The 21548-nt window shown below is 37.7% G+C and overlaps 3 protein-coding genes across 8 annotated transcripts; all 3 read right to left on the bottom strand.

Moving 5' to 3' along the window:
- Window positions 1-5186: 5186 nt before the first annotated feature.
- On the bottom strand, window positions 5187-9100 carry LOC116252971 (uncharacterized). 6 transcript variants are annotated; one of them, XR_004172366.2, is made up of 3 exons: window positions 8316-8988; window positions 6911-8194; window positions 5187-5903 (listed from the first exon to the last, which is right to left on the bottom strand). XR_004172366.2 is itself a non-coding variant. In XM_031627648.2 (3 exons), the coding sequence occupies exons 2-3, from the start codon at window positions 7360-7362 to the stop codon at window positions 5810-5812; spliced, it is 546 nt and encodes a 181-aa protein (XP_031483508.1). In that variant the 5' UTR covers window positions 7363-7567; window positions 9002-9100; the 3' UTR covers window positions 5187-5809. The 6 variants fall into 6 exon arrangements, 5 of the variants coding, with proteins under 5 accessions (XP_031483508.1, XP_031483517.1, XP_049933601.1 ...); XM_031627648.2 differs by lacking the exon at window positions 8316-8988 and adding an exon at window positions 9002-9100 and having other exon boundaries at window positions 6911-7567; XM_031627657.2 differs by lacking the exon at window positions 8316-8988 and adding an exon at window positions 9002-9098 and having other exon boundaries at window positions 6911-7575.
- A 1428-nt stretch (window positions 9101-10528) lies between these two features.
- On the bottom strand, window positions 10529-14603 carry LOC116247787 (protein arginine N-methyltransferase PRMT10). The gene is made up of 7 exons (XM_031620104.2): window positions 14329-14603; window positions 13167-13359; window positions 12868-12973; window positions 12015-12204; window positions 11372-11557; window positions 11198-11281; window positions 10529-11026 (listed from the first exon to the last, which is right to left on the bottom strand). The coding sequence occupies exons 1-7, from the start codon at window positions 14542-14544 to the stop codon at window positions 10850-10852; spliced, it is 1152 nt and encodes a 383-aa protein (XP_031475964.1). The 5' UTR covers window positions 14545-14603; the 3' UTR covers window positions 10529-10849.
- A 2766-nt stretch (window positions 14604-17369) lies between these two features.
- Window positions 17370-20993, bottom strand: LOC116266127 (membrane steroid-binding protein 1-like). The gene is made up of 2 exons (XM_031647232.2): window positions 20598-20993; window positions 17370-18003 (listed from the first exon to the last, which is right to left on the bottom strand). Exons 1-2 carry the CDS (start codon window positions 20894-20896, stop codon window positions 17568-17570), a joined length of 735 nt encoding a protein of 244 aa, XP_031503092.1. The 5' UTR covers window positions 20897-20993; the 3' UTR covers window positions 17370-17567.
- Between the last annotated feature and the right edge of the window lie 555 nt (window positions 20994-21548).

Raw genomic sequence — 21548 nt, 5'->3', positions numbered from 1 at the left:
TCAAGATAATATTATACATATATATATATATATAATTATATTTATATGTTAAATTATATTAAAAATATATTTTTATTTTAATCAAGCCGAACCTCACTTGGGCATTGGGTAATCAGGCTGGGCTCGAGGTCACTAGCAGTTAGAGCTTCTTATTGGGCCTGACCCTACTTATAAGAGCTTTGCTTAAACACCATAGTGCAATTTGTGAAAGTCACCCTCACCCAGTCACCCTTCTCCCCACCCTCAAGGTAGTAAGTTTACTTTTGATGCCTCAAGGCGATGCCTTTGCTGTGTTTCAACTCGCATATTGGTGTCATCTCTTTTACAGTACAAAAAGATGATACAATGAGAGCTCAGCCGCCCACTAGCCCTCAAGCACTGTTCGTTGCACCAAACTCCCTTGGAGATGAGAAGCAATATTTGAGTTGGTAGCATATTGAAGTCATTCTACCACACGTTTGTAGAAAGTCAGACTCAACATTGGTTCTTTCACTTCATGGACTGTTTGACAATGAAAACAATAATAAATTGTTTCATAAATCTTTAATAAAGATTGAGGCAGATTCATAAAACACTATCTTATGGTGTTTGAGGTAGATTCATGAAATAGTTTGTTACTACTCTTATTACCAAACTACCCCTTAAAATCTTAACGGGGCAATGTTCATGGCTTTTTAGAGTGAAATATTTTCCAATGGATTACAGATAAACTGAAGCAGGTTATGTACGTCACACTGGTGTATGAAATTTTTGTACATCAATATGGGTAATGACAAAAACACCTCTGAATAATATGGATGGAGAAATAAGGACAAAAATGAAAACCAAAAAAATGTTAGAAGACTAAAAAGGATATTTCCTTTTAAATAATTTTCAAAATATCACCATTTCTCTACCTTATGGATTTCGTAGCTATATATATTAAAAGCCAGACCATTTAGGTAAGAGATAAAAGCTAGACCTCTTAAATTCATGTTAAAAAGTGTTTTAGAAAAATGTTTACCTTCTAAATGTATTTATAAACACTAATTTAATATAAATCATGCTTTATTTCAAGCTATTTTTGTAAAAATAATTGATCTGTACACTATAAAAGGAATCCCGATCTTATAAGAGATGTTTATTTTTTTACTATTAAAAAACCCTATTTAAGTAAGAAAATGACTAACTTAATGTATGCTTACCCAAGTGGTCTCGTTTTTTCCAACTTTCTCTCTCTCTCTCTCTCTCTCCACACACACACACATACTTTGCTGTAATTTGTTACGTCTTTTTAAAAATTACCATCTCTCGACTTGTATTGTTGCATGTCCCAATTGCTCTGAGCTTTCACATGGTGTTGTCGTCAAGGATGGTAGAATGGAGATAGCCAGGTAGAATAGAGATAGCCATGTAAATGAAAATAAAATGTGGTAGGAATGGATGAATCCACTTCAATAAGTTAACCATGGGTCTTCTTCTTCCTTCCTTCCTTCCTTTTGCTTACCACGTATTTACTGGCTTCGTAGTAATATATAGTATCTCGTGGTTGTTGTTGAATGTAAATTTACTCACTTTACCCGGGTAATATATATGATATTTCAAGAGAATAATGGAGCTAGAAATTTTTGGCTAAAAGACACTAGTAATGCATCAAAAAACTTTTAAGAGGCTGATAACGAGGTATCAATATAAAAATATTCAAGTTTATGGGGGCTGGTATGGGAGCAATTACCCGCACCAGCCTATATGTGCCTCGGCCACTAGAACAATGTAAGCTATTACGTGTTGCTGCTTTCCACAGGATGCAGATGGTAGTGGTTTCTATTTGCCAAGCGGGAGTGCACTACTTTTTCATAAACAAGGGCATGCAATGACCAAAATGACCCCATTTAAAATACAAAAAAAAACTTTTCATATGGGTAATAAAGAATTTAAAAAAAGAAAAAGTCTAAAATGCCATGTACTTTATAAAGAAATTTCAAAAATGCCTCCATCTCCATTTGTGTGCACATTTGTTGCCTGCAAACAACTCAATCTTTCCTATTTGACCCAAAACTGATTGATCTTGCCATGAGGGGTTTGAAGAGAACTCTAACAGGCCTTGGAGGAGGACCAACCAGCATGTGACAAAATATGGGGATGGATTGGGGTTAAGGGTGAAAGGCCAATCAATAAATTTTGATATTCGAGTATTTCATGAATCAGCCTCAATCTTTGATAGAAATTGATGAAACAATTGCCCCCTTAACTTTCCAAGTCAAAAGGAAGCACGACGGCTTTGTCGTTAGAAAGTGGCTTTAACTGCACGGTCAGAGATAGGTGGGGGCTTCGCGGGGCATATGAAACTTGAATTTACTTGTTGAACCTCAGTGAACTTGGATCCAATCATATTGGGCAGTCTCATGAGACCTGGGCTACTGCCCCAATGCCAATCGAAAATCGGTAAACTGTATATATATTTAGTGCCGGATGAAAAAAGAAAAAAAAAATCTGACTCCGCTCCTGCTTAGCTGGTGGAGGATTGTGTTCCATGAGGAAAAGGATTGGCATGATAGTCCAGTTTAGACTAACAGCCAATATTTTCCATGGTCCCAAAGACTTTCCAGAATGAGTGATGACAATTCCCCTTGATTTGTATCATGCAGGACAAATGTCTTCAATAACCAGCCTATTGCTTGTTGGAATAGTTCACTCATACTTTCTGATTTTAAGTTGCTTGTTGGGATTGTTTACTCAATCTTTCAGTTTTGACCAGAGAAACAGTCATTTTGACGTGTCTAACATGAACTTGAGAAAAAGATTCATCACTGGTCTGAAAATTCGAACCTGGTTGCACGGATATATCTGTTTCGTTTCTACTGATAAAGATTAGTTTTATATTTCATAAGATGCTTCTTTTTGAAAACATTCGTCAATATCATCGAAGACTTTCTCAAATGACAGTATCATTCTTTCCTTCAAAACGGTTTATAAGAAACGTGTTATGCCTTCTTTCTTCATGGACTATATTGAAAAGCAGCCATACTTCTTTCTTTGTTCAAACTGTGAAAACTGATCTCTACTCATGAAACATATAGTTCATGAGCGTTCGATATTGGGTTATGCCAACATATCTGATTTGAATCAAATATTCAACGGAACCACTTTGAAAAAATTGGATATAGAAAAAAAATTAATGTCCAATTAAGAAATCAAATAAGGATTCAGATTTAAGAAATGCATCTGAATTCTAATTCTATATACATAAATATCTGACTGGATTCAGATTCGGATTCCAATCGAATATAGTTTTTGATAAATATCTTATATCCAATATTCTTACATTTTAAAAATTTGCCAGATGCAGTTCAAAATTCGGACATGGATATGAATTGTTAAATCAGATTTTGGATTCAGATTTGGTTACAATTTTTCTTTGGTCATATCCAATTTGAATCCAATCCATTGACATCCCTACTTATAAGGCTAGGGTTTCTGAAAATCAGCAGAACCAACAGAACCAGAAGCACGTTGAAACCCATTTTATTAATCTCCAAGAGTAGCTAAAGTATTTCATTACGAATATAACTTATTCGACCGTGTTTCATGATTTTTTGCAATCCATATAGAAAGTCAAGATTAAACTCAAGTCAAGCTTGAGCTTGAGGCTGTTGGAGCTATTTGAGAATCACTGGATCCTACGAACACAACTCAGTCATGAATTCTGGGTTGATCTTTTCCTTATGAATACATGAATTGCTACAATAAACAGGACATAGCTTGCCTTAATAACAAAAGTATATATATATATATATTAGTAGACAAAATGAAAGAAAAACACATGCGCATCTGAATACTCCTAGCATGCTAGCTTATGCTCAGCGCATTAACTTGAACCAAATTGATATATATAAGCAGAGTAGAAGTTGAACTGATTCAAACTATTGTCTATAAGCTACTTGCTTCGACTCTCAGTCCCAAGTAATACAGTGGAGTATGATGAATGCCATATTGATGATCTTGGTTAACAGACAATTATGTCATTATATTGCCTAAACCTTTACTAGTGTTGTCTTTGGACGCCTCTCAATTTAAAAAATTCATTGATCTATAGAACATAAGGACCCTTTTTTAATGCATGGGTGCCATATTCAGCAGAAGAGAGTTTTTGGGAGATTTGAGCTTCGGGCATCTGCACGGTGAAAAGAAAAAAAAAAAAGTTTTTTACAAGTTTATTCATATCGCGTCTTAATAGAAAAAAAAAACAATAAATACCAAAAAAAATGAGTCAGCCGTATAAAACGACAATAAGACATGTTTTCTAATTTAAATTTATTTTTATACAATTTTTAAGATTTTTTAAAATTTTTTAAATTTTTTCCAAGATATACAACTTTGCCATATTATATCCGAGAAATTCCTCACTATATTGAAAATTTGCACAAAATAAAATTATAAGAGCTTTAAAAAGAAAAACATTTAAAAGATTGTTTTTCAAGTGTTTGATGCATGAGTTTAATGGGGAGATAAAATTTTCCAAAAGAATATGCCTTGAAACATTTTTATTGTTCATCAACTAATACCCCCTTGATGACTCCTTTGACTCTCTCATCAACTAATAACATTTTTCTTGTTCCTTTGAATAACACTCTCCAAGGACCGGGCTGGTTAATGGATCTTCCCTATTAGATGCAACTCCCAGTGAACTATGGCCAGCACACGTTCGGAGACCACCAACAAATTTCACAGATAGTACACAAAAGACTGAATGAATTTTAGCTCTTGAAAGAAGAATATTACATTCCACAGCACCAAAAAAGGCTGTAAAACTACCAAATGAATTTACTTCAAGTTTCAACCACAAAACATAGCCCGTTTTGAAACCATATTAGAATCCAGCTAGAAGGCAAAAAGTGACAACTGCAGAAGGCCCGTGCTGTAAGCAGTTGGTCATGGGTTCAAAGTTTAGACCCCTCTTGCAGGACGAGACCTTATTGTCTTTATGAAGACGAAGGCTTCTACTGTTCGAGGCCTTTCACTTCTGCACCTTAAGCTGTTAGAGAAGGAACGTAGGCGTGACAAGTTGAACCAGCAAGCCAGGTCCGCCTCGAGTGAATTCCTTGTGGCCGACCCACAGGGGTGGGTGTAAAGAAGAACAGCAGCACCATGGGCATAAAAGAATGACGATTTCCAGTTTCGATGTTAGCAAATAGGAATACTCAATGAAAACATAAGATCGTATGGCATCATTATTACTCCATGTAATTTGGAAGCGTAGAGACAAAAGCTTTATCTCATCAATGCCGATACAATCCTCACAAGAAATGAGAAGAAAAAATTCCTGCCTACACAAACCTCTGCTAACAAAATTGAACAAGATACAACATCTTATGGGCACAACCGGACCATCAGTTTGATTTTCAGAGAACATGAGCCGCAATGAAGAAGAACTGAAGCTCTGTCTGCTTTGATATCCTCCAACAGCTTTCCTTCCTCCTTCCCCACGTCAGAAAGAAGACCCATTTCCTGAAGTTCTTCAGATGTTACTGAAAAGCAATCTCCACATCTGCAGGGATAAAAGAATTCTGTTCTTTCATCAATATCTTCAGCCGTCATTTCTTCCAAATCAACATCTTCTGCAATCTCAGAAGCATGCCTAGCACATTCCAGCTCATGGTCATAACGGGCACGTAATTTAGAATCACTGAGGACTTCCCATGCCTTCTGTATTTTGACAAAATCTTCATGTACTTCATCATCACCGATTCCACATTTCCCATGTATTTTATCTGGATGAAAAATCAGAAGCGAAGATCTATAGCTAGTTCTTATTTCATCATAACTTGCATCATCGTTCACTGAAAGAATTTGGTAATAGGTCTTTCCTGAGGGATTTCTGCATGCAACCAGCATACTGGAGACTAATTTTACCAGAAAATTTGCTGAAAACACAACAGGTAACAGAGAATCACAATATGGAACGTGAAAAGAGAAGACAAAGTTAAGAGGAGAAAGATTCATTTTCACCTTCTCTCAGAAAAAGAAATGACAACTCTACAACTCCTACCATGCATAAGCTGTACTCAAGGTGTAAACTGTAAGCAACAGCAACTCCATTCCTAACCTTGATTTAGAAATAATTTTCACTCTGACTTTCTGGGTACCAATTTGTTGAAAGCGAAACCAAATTATTCTCGCTTTCATTTATACAATTAATGTGAAAACACTTCAGCAGGAAAACACTGTTGGATTCAAGGTTTTGTTGGTCAGGTTTTACAATGAACAGCTCGTTGGTCCCCATTATTGAACTTCCCAGGTACGATACAAATCATATGTATTGTACAATAAAAGTACTATACACCCCTATTTACGATATGGGGGTGTATCGTATCGTATTTCTTAAACGATACGATACGTATCGTACGTACGATACGCCCCCGTATCGTACGATACGTACAACACTGCTTTATGAAGCATAGGCTCACTTTATCAACAGCTCTCAACATGCACCAAATTGGCTCAAAAATCCAAAAAATATGCAATTTTATCCCACCATTTATCATCAGCAATAATGTTTTTAATAATTTGAGTTTTAGCCTCATCTTCAACCCGATAAAAGCTCCACCACTCTCTACTAGCCACCATTTGAATAAGTGCATCCCGCACTCTTTGAATTCTTTTCAACATGACAATTATTGAAGCAAATCGTGTCTCTGCAACTTTTAACAATCTCAAATCAGAATAACTAGCAAAAAGAGACAATGCATGTTGGTGATTGACGATAAAATTTATAATATTTCTTGCATCTTTTTCAATCTCTTGAATCCATGAGAATAGCTCATGTCCCTTAGGATCTGCATCTTGACTTGAAGGATTGCATATGTCCTTCAGTGCTAAATTCAAAGTATGTGGAACACATGGGGTCCAAAAAATATGTGGGAAATCATACCTTAAACTAAGTCCAGCACTTTTGCATACAGCAACATTGTCTGTAATGAGCTGCACCACTTTATCAGGACCAACCTCCTTGATGGCTTCTATAAATAATTGCTTCAAATATTCAACATCTTGATATTCTCCAGATGCATCAACTGCCTTCAAAAATATTGGTTCATTACGTGCAATGGCAATAAAATTAATTAGTGGACGTCTTTGAATGTCTGTCCACCCACCAGAAACAATTGATACCCCGGTCGTGTTCCATTTAAACTTTTTTCTTTCTAAACTTTGCTCAACCTCGCTTTTTACATCCGTAAGAAGTGACGTTTGTAACCTTTCTGAACTGGGAGGTATATATCCTGATAATTTGCCGTTTGCAAGCATAGTAATACACTTCTTCCAATATGGATTTCTAACTACATTGAAAGGAATGCAGCTAGAATAGAAAAACTTAGCAATCATTTTATCTAATTCTGCTCTTCCATAAGAATCAATACATGTCTTTATAGTCTTTCTTTTTCTGTCAGAACCTTAGGAGGCATGCCAGTATTTGTCATAATAATACTTGTTTTCTTGTTGTTGTGGATTGCATCAGCATGATCATGCAACGTCTTCAACTCTCGAGCTGTTTCTATAGAAACGCTTTTACATGCTTGAATTCCAAAACCTGACAAACTTCAACAGATGTGCCTTAAATAAAATATATGATGATCACAGTTGTCAAGTTTATAAAAATCATATGCCTTTTTTCATGTTAGTTTATACAGCACACAATATATAAGGCTGCTGACAAATGATTCAGCCAACACCGACTCCAATGATTTATCTAATAACTATAGAAGAAAAGTCATTTTTCTGATCATGTAAAGAGAATATTACCTAATGTATCATAAAGAGGAACACAAACTAAACTGTGGCCATTGCAAGCCTGCACGTGATCGAGATGTCATCACCAATAATTCTTTCAGAAAACACCATAGCTGCAGGCCAGCTAGTTTTTTATACTGAAAACCAGGACAAATAACATAGGAAAAACAGGGTAGTGACCGACCTCCGTTGCTATTATCCATTGAGGACAGTTAACTCCATATATTCCAATCCAAGAACCCTACAAGTTACAAGTACAATTCATGCTGTGTACTTTACAAGTTATAATTTGACATTGGCTTTGCTGTCGAGAGAAAGAGAGATCTAACAGGGCACTGTGTGATTGCAATTAATGCTGGCTAAGACGTTAAATAGCAAAATTGATCTCCGAACCGCTCTCTATCTCTCCCTCTCTCTCAAAAGCCATCTACGCACACAGGAAACACAAAAACAGAGCGTCACTCTAGCTACCTTCCTTCCTTAAAGTTAAGTGAAAAATAAAAAAAGCTAAGTGAAACTTAAAAGGGTAATCGTCTGTAGATTGCAACCTAATTTTAGAGAGAGAGAGCAGCGGCCGCTGGTGGAGGAGAGAGAGCAGATGCCGCTGGTGGAGGAGAGAGAGCAGATGCCGCCGGTGGAGGAGAGAGAGCAGCGGAAGCCGGACGGAGAGGATGCTGCCGGTGGAGGTAGAAGACGGAGAGGACGGTGGAGGAGATTAAGCAGCGGCGGAGACGTCGGAGACAGAGCAGCGGGAAAGGCACGATGTCTGCCCTAAATCGATTTTTACACAAAAAAAAAACAACAACAACAACAACATTCCATGGTGCGGTTTGATGCGAGTCGGGCGCGCGTCGAGGATTGACGACCGCACCCGATTCGCGAATCCTCACAAAAACGCAGCACCCGTGTGACTGTCGACGCATTCACATCATCACCATCTTAAAATTTCGTTCAACAATCAAAATTTGTACCTCTATAAACACGGAAACTGCACAACAACAAACACTAAAACCACTCAAAGAAACCAGCTCGTTTGATCAACTCAAAACATTTATCACTAAAACGGTTTGTCATGCCATTATAGACAACAATTGCACAACGTGACTACACTAATTTTCAGACACACAATGAATCAGTAAACAATAGAAGATCTAACTGACAGTATTCTTCTTTGGTCGGCCATGACCGCTCATTATCAGAGAAGTGGCTGCCGTAAAAGAGAGAGAGAGAGTACCTGCAAGCCGGTAGGAAGAGTCGCAGCAGGATCTCTCACGCAGCAAAGGAGCAAGGGGAAAGAGGAGGAGAAAGAGCGCGGTCATGTTCTAACGATCGGTTTTCTAATTTTTGAGAGAACTCCAACGTCGTTTTTATCTCTTTCTTTTTTCAATTAGATGTTTATCAATATATTAGAAAAAAAAGTGAAAGAAAACTATTTAAGTGGTTTAGGCAATATTTTTCACGTCCTTATATGTGTATATATGTTAAAAACAGCCGGCTATTGGTGGGTACTCTTTAAAAAAAAAAAATCGTATCCTTAAAATCTTTACCACTAACCTAATGACAGAATGTACTTTTGCAACAGTTTTTAATAAAATAACATAAACTATATATATATATATATATATATATATATATATATATTGTGTGTGTGTGCGCGCGTGCGCGCAAGTGTTTAGGAGCACTTGATGTTTTAGACTTTTGATTTTAGAATAAAAATTGTATACTCAAATTTTGACCTCAACCTGGAATTGAATTGAAAATTCAGATTTTCCTTCGAGTTTGATAGTATAAGATTTTGATTCTGAAATTACAAAATGATTTGTTTGATGAAAAAAACTAAAATTACAGAATTCTTAAATTAAACCCTTTATGCCTTTTACCCCAAAAAGAGATGAAAAAATTTCAGAATTCTATAATCATAGTTCCACCTTAAGGTGAATTCATAGTTCCAAAACTTTGATTTCGCAATGATCCCATATAATTCCAGAATCTGTCTAACACAATTTTCGAACGAGAATAATGATTCTAAAACTTGAACGATTATAAGTGAATCAAACTAGTCCTGAAATGAAGTAAAAAATTTTAAGTGTCTTTTCCCATCAAATATTTACGTTCTTAAATACTTGTTCTCGAAACTTTTTTTTTTGTTTTAACAAAAATGGTGTAGTTATCTTGAGCATGATTGTTGAATCTAAAAATAATATTCACGACCACACTGTTTCTATTGGAATAAGAACATGATATTATTAACATATAACAATTTCAAGACTCATATCTTCTTATCGGTGTATGATAGTTAAAAGTCACGCTTTACGCATGTAATACTGTGTCTGGATCGAAAGATTGAGTAGATAAAAGCTAAATCCTGGTTAGGACATTCTCCCAAGTAAAATCCGAGTACAGTGTTACATGCATAATTGAATCTTATTTAGTGATAAGTATGAAAACTGTTGGACAGAATCGGATCAGATCACGGTTTGGTTTTAAATGACCATGCTCGTTGATACATTTGTTTCCGGCGAATACTAAGAACAAGATGTCCAGTTCTTGAAAATAGTTCCGAGGAATGGGAATCAAACAACCACAAAGCCGGGTAATGCCAACTTGTTCTCATGAATACAGCAACAAGAGCTAGGGAAAATTCATCTATGAATGGAAGATACAAGAGGAACAGCGAATGAAAACCCAACAGATTGATGATGACCACTTCAAAATTTTATGTAACTCCTGCAAGGAAAACACCGAATTGAAACGCTGCAAGTAAATAAAGATGAAAACTAACATTCAACAACTCAAAAGGTTCATCTATATCTTTGATATAAAACCGAAAATGTCATATTTTCTCTTTACCAAGTCACGCAAAACGGACATCCCCATAGCACACTCTGCCTTCACATGGAAAGAACAATAAAGGACAATAAAACGTTCACTATAGTCTATACTACACTGGAAGCCGTAAAAACTCCTGCTATTGATGTAGGAAGCGACCAGTAATGCTCTCCTACACACCACGATCCTTTACCGTGATGTAAATTTTCATAAAAAATAATACACGTAGATGACATCTTCGACAGTATTATTGTTATTCAATGTAGAACTTGGAAGTGATCGGTGAGGACGACTTCCCCGATGGTTGTAGTTGCTGACAGACAAATTCAACATCCATCAGTCGATGATTTTCCCTCGAACGGGACATAGAGAAAGCAGCCTTTATGGTTTCTCCATGATTTACTCGAACAGGTGGGTGTAAGAGAAAGACCTGAATGATAACAGCAATATTAGTTATAACTTCAGTTTTAATCAAAAGAGTTGGACATTAGTTATAAAATCATGGCAACTTGAAAATTTTAGCAGTGAAATTTAATGGGAGTTCTTGAAAATTTCTAAGGACAGCAATTGGAAGAAATGCTTGAATTTAGGCAACAGAGACCTGTTGACCCCAATGTGTAGAGTTGTCTACAGAAGGGGCTGTTGTCAACTCCACCTCCCTTGTTGCCGGTTCGTTGATGCTCCCCTGAGAAATCAACAGAGACAACAGAATATGTATGAGGAAGTCAAAAGGATTTAAACCCAAAGAAATACATCACTTTGCACACCGACTTACTCGGAAATGAACATCAAACCACCCAGCAAATCCGCAAAGTCGCGCGGTATCAGTATCTATTTTTGTCGTAAATTCTGATCGAACTGCTATTATGTCGTCAACTTTGGCCGTCAGACAATCAATTTCTTTGATCACAACAGGAGTTCCTATTATTTGTTGAGGATGAAGGTTATTCCATAGCGACGTCTGCAGCGAATGAAGAACACAGTATGTTATCAGAAATAATCACAAACTTATGTGCCAACCACTCAGCAGCAGCATGTTAAAATAATGATGAATCAAAGCATTTTGAGGGTTGTAACCTTTTCGAACATGAACATATTACATGCAGAAAAAGGAAAATTGCAAGACATTTCCATGACAGAACATACTTCCAACCTATAGCCATAGAAAACTTGGAATAATACAACATATACTTAACGCAGCAACATCATACAGCATGCAGAAATTTCATCGAATTGGTGAACTTTAGCAACTTTCACACACATAATCATTGCATCGAACCCAATGAGAAATATTGGATCATAAGCATAAATGGAAATGGCCAGTTTACTCCAGGTATATAACTTATAATGTAAGAACAAATAGAACAATCATCAAAGAATATTCTGAAAAGAAAAGGAATTGATGATGATGGTCACACCTGCATGTAGTATTTTCTTTGCTCCTCTTCAAAAGGCTTCGTTAATACACTCATGTCAACCCCATAGTAAGCTTCAGTTTCATCAAGAAAACCATACCAGTCCTGCATTGCTGAATCATAGTCATTCTTTTTTTGCTCCCCCAGGCCTGACCTGATTGGTGCTAACCACATCCGAGCATGGCTTGGATACCTTAAATAGGAAAGAGTACTTCAGCTTAATAATATTTATCAGCGAATAGAAAAAATTAAAACAGAGAAAGTGAACTGGGGTAGCAACAACTTGATCAGCATTTGTTAATCTAAGACAACTCAGAAAAACCAGTTACTGACAGCAAGCAGAGGGCACATGGTTGCCAGAGAAAGGCAATGCCAAGACTCAGACAAAACGGAGGTGGATTTAAGTGGACTTGATGTGCAAAATATCATCCGACAGGAAAGGCCGTAGGAAGAGAGTGAGAGATACCAGAACTGCATAGGCAAACCAGTAAAAACAGCTTCTCCAAGTAGGACGGATTGTCCCAAATGAAAGAAGCGCTGCAGGAAGGAATGGAGAGAGATAATAACCGAAACGGCCTTCTTCACTTGCGAAAACAATGAGAACTGAAATTAATCTTTACTTCTAAAAGCAGAAAGAAATTACTCATAAGGATCATAACTAACTCCTTACTAATAGAACGGCGTCCTAGAACAGAACAATGTTTTTTTTTTTTTTGCTGTATTTTTGTGTTCAGCAAAAAATATAACCATTAGGCAACAAACAATGGGAGAAACATACATTGCTCCTGTTAGCTTTAGTCTTTCTTACAGTATTCAGCAAAATTGAAAGCATTAAGCAGTAAAGAATGGAACGTACATTGCTCCTGTTGGCTTCAGCCAGCGATCACGGGCACAAATAACGGAATCAAACATTGACTCCCGTAACAGAAAATACCCCATCCACTCAGATATTATGACATCAACTGTCAACAAAAAAACATATTAGACCATCTCAATGGCTGAAATCAGTATCAATTGATATAAAGAACAACCTTGGGCATAATAAAAGCAAATGAGACAGCTATGCGTTCAAAAAATGTTTCAAAACTGAACCAAAGTCTATGGTATTGGTAACATGGACCAAAGAGGATTCTCCCATTTGGCCAACCTAAGTACCTTTCTCTGGCAGCTCAATATCTTCTATGGATCCCTCGATAACTTCAACAACATCCTCAACACGATTGGCTTTCACGAGCTCACGGGCATGTAATGACATTTTTGTTGCCTCAACGGCATAAACTTTTCGCGCTCCTGCCTGTGCACACCAGATTGCAAGAATTCCACTTCCAGTGCCCACATCTAAGACAGTCTTCAGCGAGCATATTACAAAGAGAAAACCTGTTAGTGGAAACACATAAATGCAAGATCTAGCAATAATCTGCCACACACAGATAAGCAGAGAATACCACTTACAAGGATTCTCATTACATTTAAATAGCAGATGCAGAAATTATCTGCGACACCCAGAAAACAAACAATACCGTTTACATGGTTTTTCCATACATTTCTGATTAGAAGTATCCATGTGACACAGGAAAGGATTGACAACCTCATAAACGATTATAAAGCTGGAAATAACAAGCATAATTCTGCTTCAAAAGCATTCTTCTATCGCGCTCTAATTTGCTAATACAATTAAAACATCACAAATACCCAAAAAAATATGTAGTCACAAAGAATGGAAAAGGCGATCTGTGCATGAAAATGGAGATAAACAACCCGACTCTAAGCTGCTGGAGGTCAGCTCATTTAGGTAACCAATCTGCTTCATGTAAGCTCAAACAGACAAGTACAAGCTACTTAGGCCTTTTCGAGAAGAAGCATAAGAAGATATGCTTCGTGCCAGGTTTAGACCAGCATATTTGAGTATAATCATCTACTCGGCTCCGAACATAAATTGGCTGGTTCCACTTGAAAGGCAAAGCAGATGAAGTTCAACCACTCTCCGAGCTCCGTTCTTTCATGTAAACTGCGGAGCTTGAGCCAACCTCGGTCCAATCACACCTCAGTCTACTGCCAAAGCGGCTAACAGTGCTACTGGAAGCCACTTTGTACAAAGAACGCCGATGGAAGGCCTTCCAAAGTTGAAAGCAGAAGAAATCATACTTGAGATTATGGGTAGCTAAGAATGTATAGAACGAAGGCGGAATAATCGAGGATGGGAACGGCAAAGGAAGAAAAGGGGATGTTGGAATGAACTGCTCATGATTTCTTTTTCGTTGTTGGGATTCAGGCAATTGTTGGGAAAGTGGGTTTTTTTCTTTCTTTTGTTTCTCACCTTGCCATGGAAGCGATCCCTGTTGTAGAAGATGGCGTTGTAGTAGGCGTCCATTCGGACGCGGTCGCAGAGCATCTCCTTCTGGTGGTAGAGGAAGGCGTAGGTGCAGAAGTAGTTGGCGAAGTCCACCCCTTTGTCCACCACCGCCGCCCCATTGCTTCCGCGAGAAGGTTGAGGAGGAAGAAGAGGAGAAGGAGAAGCCCCGTTGCTCTGCATCGTGACTCTCTCTCAACCTTCCTTCTTTCTCAAACGCAGTGAAGCCGGCATCTGGTCTTTAGGTTTTTGGGCAAGGTCCTCCAATGACCGTTATTTTGCAAAATAACGAATTTTTACCTGGAGAAATTAGAAAGTTGGTGCCCAGTCACACCCGTGAAGTGCTTATTTAAAATCGCGTGTTATTTTATAATCTTGTAAACAAGATACTTTACAAAGCCTAGAACATCTGCAGAAAAATGGCGTCATGAGTCTAATGTTCTATTTTTTTGTAATTTTATTTTCTTTTTTATACGAAAAGATGCAGAAATGGGTTGCGGGAAAATTTGTTAAAAAAATTAATATCTAAATTATTGTAAATACAGTATATTTTAAACATTTTAAAAAAAGTTTTATTGCCTACAAATATAGCCTGTACATCGATTCATATTTGGAAACTCATCATACGTATGGTTAGGGTTGAGGAATGGATACGATGAGGATCCACCGGATGCATCGATATGAACTCATATTAGTAATATGAATTTAACATAAATGAACATTTTTTATTACGCAAACACAAGAAATGTCATTTATTTAGAACGGTACTTCTCTTGGGGCTGTGCGTGTTCATCTTGGTCTGGGTTTAAAGAGATCAACAGTTTGAGATGTTGAGATCTTACATATTATATCAAAAGTGATTTAAAATCCTGGGGTTAAACATCTTAGGATTTGATGTTCATGGTTTTCGACAAGGAATATAGACTTGTTGATCAAAGATGCATGCACCACAGTCGGAACTTGTAACTTGTGCATCTGTATAACCAGAACTTCTCCCTTTGCTTTTAAATCTATGATACAGATATCTAGATTTTGACAAAACCATCAATTTATAAGGGTCATCAAACACCCTTTGGGATTCCCGATGCAACTTTATTGGGAATTCCCCCAAATTTTGTTCACAAAAATTTCAAGATATGCAGATAGGCACCGTAGGCAAAACTCCCAACTGATTAGGTGCAAGTAGGGCCAAAGTTAGAATCTCTAGTTATGAGCCTAAGGGGCACTAGTAACAAATTTTAAAATCTTAAGGGGCATCAACATGTAAATTAGAAAAATTGTCCTAAAGTCTCTCTCTCTCTCTCTCTCTCTCTCTATATATATATATATATATATATATATATATATATATATATATATATATATATTGCATTTCAAAAAATGCAGGGTTCCTGTCACCAAGCACCCTCTAATGCTCAAGCAAGGTCTCCCTGTGTACGTAGTAGCTTCACTTTCCATAAGTTTAGGTGCTTGGATATCTTATCCAAGAGATTATTACAGTGTTTCCTCTGTATCTTAAGGCATCTGACACGAACATTGTCCATGTTTCAATTCATCTGTCCAAATATATCATCATATCTACTGAGGTACACCTTGAAAGGGATTATGGAAGACTTATTCGGATTGATATTCATCCCTGCCTTGGCCGCAAAATCCTTGATAATATTATCCAAACAGGTGATATTCTTTTTTTGCTTGCAAAATGTTAAAATGTCATTAGCAAAACACAATGAATTAGGACAACAATTTGGAATTCTTGCATATTTAGTTTCATGAATCTCATATGAAACCTCATCTCCTCCCCCTCCTACCAGAGAACTATGAATTTGGAAGATGATGGAGACCTCAAATTCATAACTCTAGTATCTGCAGTTTCCCAAAACCATAAAATTGAAGGCCAGCTCTCTGTTAGATCAAACCCTATGATCTCCTGTCTCAGATAATCATACACCCACTTGGTTTCTCAAAGGTCCTGGTTTTTTCATTCTCTTGAACTGTCAAAGGTTATCTTTTTCAGGCCACTTTTTGGTGGTTGTACCCATATCTAGTTTAATATATGGATCAACCAATCATTCAATTATCAAAAGAATGCATCGATCTAACGATACTCATGTTTACATTGAAAATAGCAGCAAAAATTCTTGACGATACAACATGCAAGTAAAACTAATAATTCAAAACCTGCCATCAAATTATTCAAGTCGGATTTCAGTGGACCGAAGAGAGGCTAATAGAACAATTTGTAATAGATGATGAATAATGCATGAAAGAGTGGCCCGCATCATGCCCACAGATAACCATTAGAAGAGAACCCCAACGGGGTTGCTGCGTGGAGTAGTTGTGCCACCGTTCAGATACTAAAGTTCGATTCTCATTCGTATTATTGTTCGACTAACTCTTAACTGTGACTAGCTCCTAGAGGCGTAGTATAGCTGGTCAACCGACTTGAATATCATATTGTCAATATTTGTCCTCAATTCAATTCTCGTGAGTGTTACTCCATTAGACTGTAACATGTGCAAATGATGTATTGTAAAACCACCCAAGTACCAAAGTAGTTCTAGACCCTCCTAAGAAAAAGGAGGCAGCTTCAGCCTTTCACTGTGGTGGAGGGTTCCCTCTGGTCATCCGAACTCCCACTGTGACTATACAGACTAGAATCGAACTGAACTATAATCATAGAACGTTGGGAGAATCATTTTTTGTTAAATGTAATAAACTTTGCTAGAGACTGACTGACACTGTGCAACATGGAGACGAATTAAACTCAGGAGGTTTTACTGCTACTCAAACGAAGGCTTGGTTCCGGGATCGAATTCCTCCAGAGGGGTCGGATTCAAAATTAGTAACTGTATCTTACACTTGATGAGAAAGCAGTAACAGGATATTATACGAGCAATGCAATGTAAAATAAAATAAAAAAAATTAACATCTCAATATGCATGAGAAATTGCGTGATGGGCGTGAAACGACATGTTGGAACTTCGTTACTCGTGAAACATGGGCGATGGAAGAAGGTTAATAGATGAATATTTGATGGGTGAAGCTACATTTCCAATACTATTAAAAGCTCATCAGTCTAAAAACATTAAGTGTGTAACTCACAGTTCCTTGAAGCCTCTCTACATAAACAATAAACATCGCTGAGTCGAGCATTTTAAGAGCAGAACCAGCATCTCTTCACCACTACCACCCTCAATATCAAATTACTCTTGAACCTCATGACGAATGGAGGCATCTTCTTTAGGTTTGGCATGAGCATCTCTAGGTTCCGCATCATCTTCTTGAGGTTTGGCATCGTCATCTCTAGGTTTGGCATTATCTTCTTCAGGTTTGGCATCAACTGATGGAATTTCATCTGATGGCTCAGCGTCTGTAGACCTCTCAGTGGTATCAGTTGCAGCGTTAACATCAGCAGCAGAAGATTCAGGTTCAGTATTCGTTTCCTTCTTGATGGTCCCAACCTTGACGTATTTTGACATGAACTTGTACTCCCAGTCTTGCAAGGCATCGAGTTCAAAAGGACCTAAGCCTTCGAGGTCCCCAGTCAGATCCTGCTCTTCAAAGGACATCTTCGCAAGCGCCCGGCTTGCATCTTTGCCAGCAAATAGAGCATAAGGCCCTCCTGGGCCATAAAACATTCTGCAGGCATAAAGTAGATCAAAAAATTACTCGCTACAATAATGTTTTTCTTCAAGTAAATGTGATAGCGGCTTATTCACATGGCTAATATTCAAGCAATATCAAGATTAACAAACAGTAAAACTTTCCAAGAGGTTTACTTATATGACCAATATGTAAGCAGTGTCAAAACGTAGAAGTGACAAGGCAACTTTTGGAAGGTGCTTTGAGACAGCAGTCATGAGAACAGAGGAAGCATGCCTGCACGTCCACTTCTACTCACTCTAAAATAATAAACAAAATCCTACTTTCCACGTGAACAGCTTTTTCAACCAAAAGCTTTCCAACCCAGAATAAGTGGCAACATTATTTGTTTACTAGTAGCAGCAGTGTTACTAGGTTAGAATAACCCTTGTAGTGGCATGCCATTGCCAGATGCTTCTGAATGAACATCCATTTGGGTCTTCCTCCTCTAGATGTCACTCAAATTTTGTCAAGGTCCTGATTCAGTCATTCTCTACGTTCAGAAGATTATCCTTCAATAAGTCATCTGTCAGACTCTGATGCAGCATTCAGATTACCAGACAACATGAGATAAAGCGGAACAAGGCCTTTTAGTAACGATGATACAAAATTGAGCATAGAAAATTAAATTGGAAATTCTCAAACACTTTCATAGTTAAACTATAAGCCTTAACTAGATCATGCAAAAATTCACCCAACAAGGCAAGTGACCACAGGACGCCACAGATGAAGATGGGATATTGTTTCTGAAGAATCAAGAATCTGAGTTCAGGATAAAAGTATACACCATCAAAAACACAGGCAATGCCAAACTTTGGTTCTTCTCACAACAAAAACAAACCAGCGACTCTAACAGAATTTTTTCTTTTTTTTTAAAGTTGTTGATTAGAGAACCTTGCGGAAACTGAGAGAAGAATGCAAAGATCAAGCAAAACATTACAGTAGTAACTATTTTTCTAGAAAAATGCCATAAAAAATCACATATGAAACACGAAAGCAGCATTCTGGCAAACTGGATGATGAAGATTAATTGTGACTTTTGTTAAAAAAAATACTGTGAGAAGCATCAGGGCAAACCCATAACTCAAATCAACAGGAAATGCAAATCTCATGTAAAAGTTGCACAATGGTAACAATTGGCCTGGATATAGTCTACCTTACAAGTATACACTTGAAAAAAGCTAGATATTAGCCAAACATCACGTACAGAAAAGGTATCAATTATAAATTCAACTCAAACAACAACTTCCAATACGTCAATGGAGATTCATAAAACCCATAAAAGACTCGTTTAACTCAAAACAAAAGCTTCTAATCAGCATTTTATATCCATTTACCCTGTTTGCGGATGCAAGTAGCATCTTTTCCAGTTATGAGAGAAGTTTCTCTTTCCGGATGTTTCTGACTCAGATGACCAATGAAGAGACCATCCTCATCAGTAAAGTTCAACATGAGTGTAAACTGCCAAGTACCCTTCCTTTTTCTGTTACTAAAGATATCTCACTAAGACTAAGAGGGCGTTCGGTAACAAGAACACTGTGTTAGCATTCCCTGAATCTACTTTTCCTGTTACCAAATGCTTCCTATTTGAAACACAGGAATGTTTCTCAATGATAGCCAAACGCCACCTATTTGAAACACAGGAATGTTTCTGAAAGATACGGACACACTTATGGAATTTTATGTTCCATAGAAAACAGTATTCTTGTTACCAAATGCCCACTAAAAAGATGCATATCTAGTTTTTAGCCTTAGAGACCTTTAATTTATAGGCCTGCACCCAACTAAATAGTCCATGAATAAGGAGCCCTTATGGACTGCTTTTATGACTTAAAAAGAGAAAACCTAAGTCCTACATTCCACCATCAAGCAGACCGAAGGCCTAAAACTTCCGTCCCAAAAACCAACAACCACGACAGAAAAGTAACTGAAACCTCTAAGGTCCTACCTAAAAATACGAGATGCCCAGAAAATGCAGATTCACCTACTAATAACAGCCATAGGCTCCATTTGTCATTTTGATTATCTACCAGGCACAAAACCAACATCACCAAATCAGCTTCCAGTAAGCAGGCTTCCAAATAAATGTAATCAGCACCTCAGAAACAGATTAATTAGTAGAAAACGAAACCAGCCCCCATAAGCATACAACAGAGAGGAAATTCAGGAACACGCCAGACGGGAAACTATCATGATTAATCTAGTGAAAATTTAACCAGAAGAGCTTCAATGCGACAAAGCATGAGAAGGTCCTTTCTGTCAAAACAACTATACAGAAAAAAAATATAATTAAACAGAAAGGGCAGTCAGAAGCCAGAATCAGTTCCAGTAAAAGGAAAGATGAACTTCCTCAAATGAACTGAAGAAATCGCCTTCCACAACAACGCAAATTCAGATGATTTTAAGGGGAAATGAAATTGATGAAAAAACAAAATCCAAATCCTCTAATCTAACAATAGAACATCTTCCATAAACTTTAGAAGCAGTCAACACCTTAAGCCTTAGAACCATCAAGACAGGCTAAACCCACCAAACCGGAAAGAAGAAGGAACAAAAGCAACAAGAGGGAAGATCAGAAGTGCTGTGTAGACCTCGATCGGCTGACATCGTAGATCTGACCCTTGATGGCCATGAGCAACGGCTTCTTTGGGTCGGAGCCGTCGTAGGCCCTAAGCTCCTCCGCAGTGACCTCCCCCAGCTGCACCGGCGGCGGAAGCTCCTCCTCCATCGCCCTTGCCCTCGGCGGCGGTGCTGGCGATGCGAACAACCCGGAGACGACATGGTAAAAGGCGACGGCCAAGGCCAAGATGGTGAAAAAGGCTGCTGGGGAGAGGCCCGTGTAGACTGTTATAGCCTCCTTCAGGTTCTCCCACAACTGCAAAATCGCCATTCTTCCCTAGCGAGAGAGAGAGAGAGAGATTCAATAGGCAATCCCGAGCCTTAAGGGAGAAGGCGACAATTACAAGAGTGCCGAATCAAACGTGATACTCCATTTTGTCTGCGGACACCTACCATCGTGGCAGGTAGAGACTGGAGAGAGGGCGGAAGAGAGAGGGGATCCGGATTCGATGCAGATCCGAACTCGGAGCGTTAGATCTGAATTTGGACTCCGATGATGGATCTAATTTCACAACGTACCCTCCCACGGTTGGTTCCAATTGAAGCAGACCAGTTAAAAGGAAAATTAAAATGAAAAAAACAACATAAAAGATGTGTGGATGTCACAATTTTGGAGATGACACTGATCAGGAGCTAGATTTGATCCCAAAGCGCTTACTTGTGAGCACCAATGATATCTAATACATGCATTAAGATTCTAAAGTTAGATCGATATCTTATGAAGATCCAACCCACAGAAGTAGGGTTCGTTATATCTTACTAACTTGTATTTCAATAGGGAGTATTTAATTGTCAAATCACATTTTAAAAGAAATGTGAAATCCCCACATTGTATTTCATGATAGAAATCACGTCACAAATATGAATAATGATGAACTTAGTCAAAGCACTTGACTAAACTCAGGACTGTCAAATTGAAATCA

The sequence above is a fragment of the Nymphaea colorata genome, chromosome 1 (assembly GCF_008831285.2).
Source record: "Nymphaea colorata isolate Beijing-Zhang1983 chromosome 1, ASM883128v2, whole genome shotgun sequence".
Lineage (NCBI taxonomy): Eukaryota > Viridiplantae > Streptophyta > Magnoliopsida > Nymphaeales > Nymphaeaceae > Nymphaea > Nymphaea colorata.
Note: the sequence above shows the minus strand (reverse complement) of the source record. Positions and strands in the feature narration are given on the sequence as shown.

What these genes read in the sequence shown, in the direction of transcription:
- LOC116252971 (XM_031627640.2), bottom strand. Translation starts at nt 9,086, where the DNA reads ATGACCGCGCTCTTTCTCCTCCTCTTTCCCCTTGCTCCTTTGCTGCGT. An exon ending in CTCTTCCTACCGGCTTGCAG is followed by an intron (nt 5,904 to 9,001) that starts GTACTCTCTCTC and finishes TTGTGTTTTCAG; the next exon opens with CAAATTTTCTGGTAAAATTA.
- LOC116247787 (XM_031620104.2), bottom strand. Translation starts at nt 14,544, where the DNA reads ATGCAGAGCAACGGGGCTTCTCCTTCTCCTCTTCTTCCTCCTCAACCT. An exon ending in CTGAAGCCAACAGGAGCAAT is followed by an intron (nt 12,205 to 12,867) that starts GTACGTTCCATT and finishes TTCCTATTTAAG; the next exon opens with GTATCCAAGCCATGCTCGGA. An exon ending in CTACACATTGGGGTCAACAG is followed by an intron (nt 11,027 to 11,197) that starts GTCTCTGTTGCC and finishes GTTATCATTCAG; the next exon opens with GTCTTTCTCTTACACCCACC.
- LOC116266127 (XM_031647232.2), bottom strand. Translation starts at nt 20,896, where the DNA reads ATGGCGATTTTGCAGTTGTGGGAGAACCTGAAGGAGGCTATAACAGTC. An exon ending in TACGATGTCAGCCGATCGAG is followed by an intron (nt 18,004 to 20,597) that starts GTCTACACAGCA and finishes TTATGCCTGCAG; the next exon opens with AATGTTTTATGGCCCAGGAG.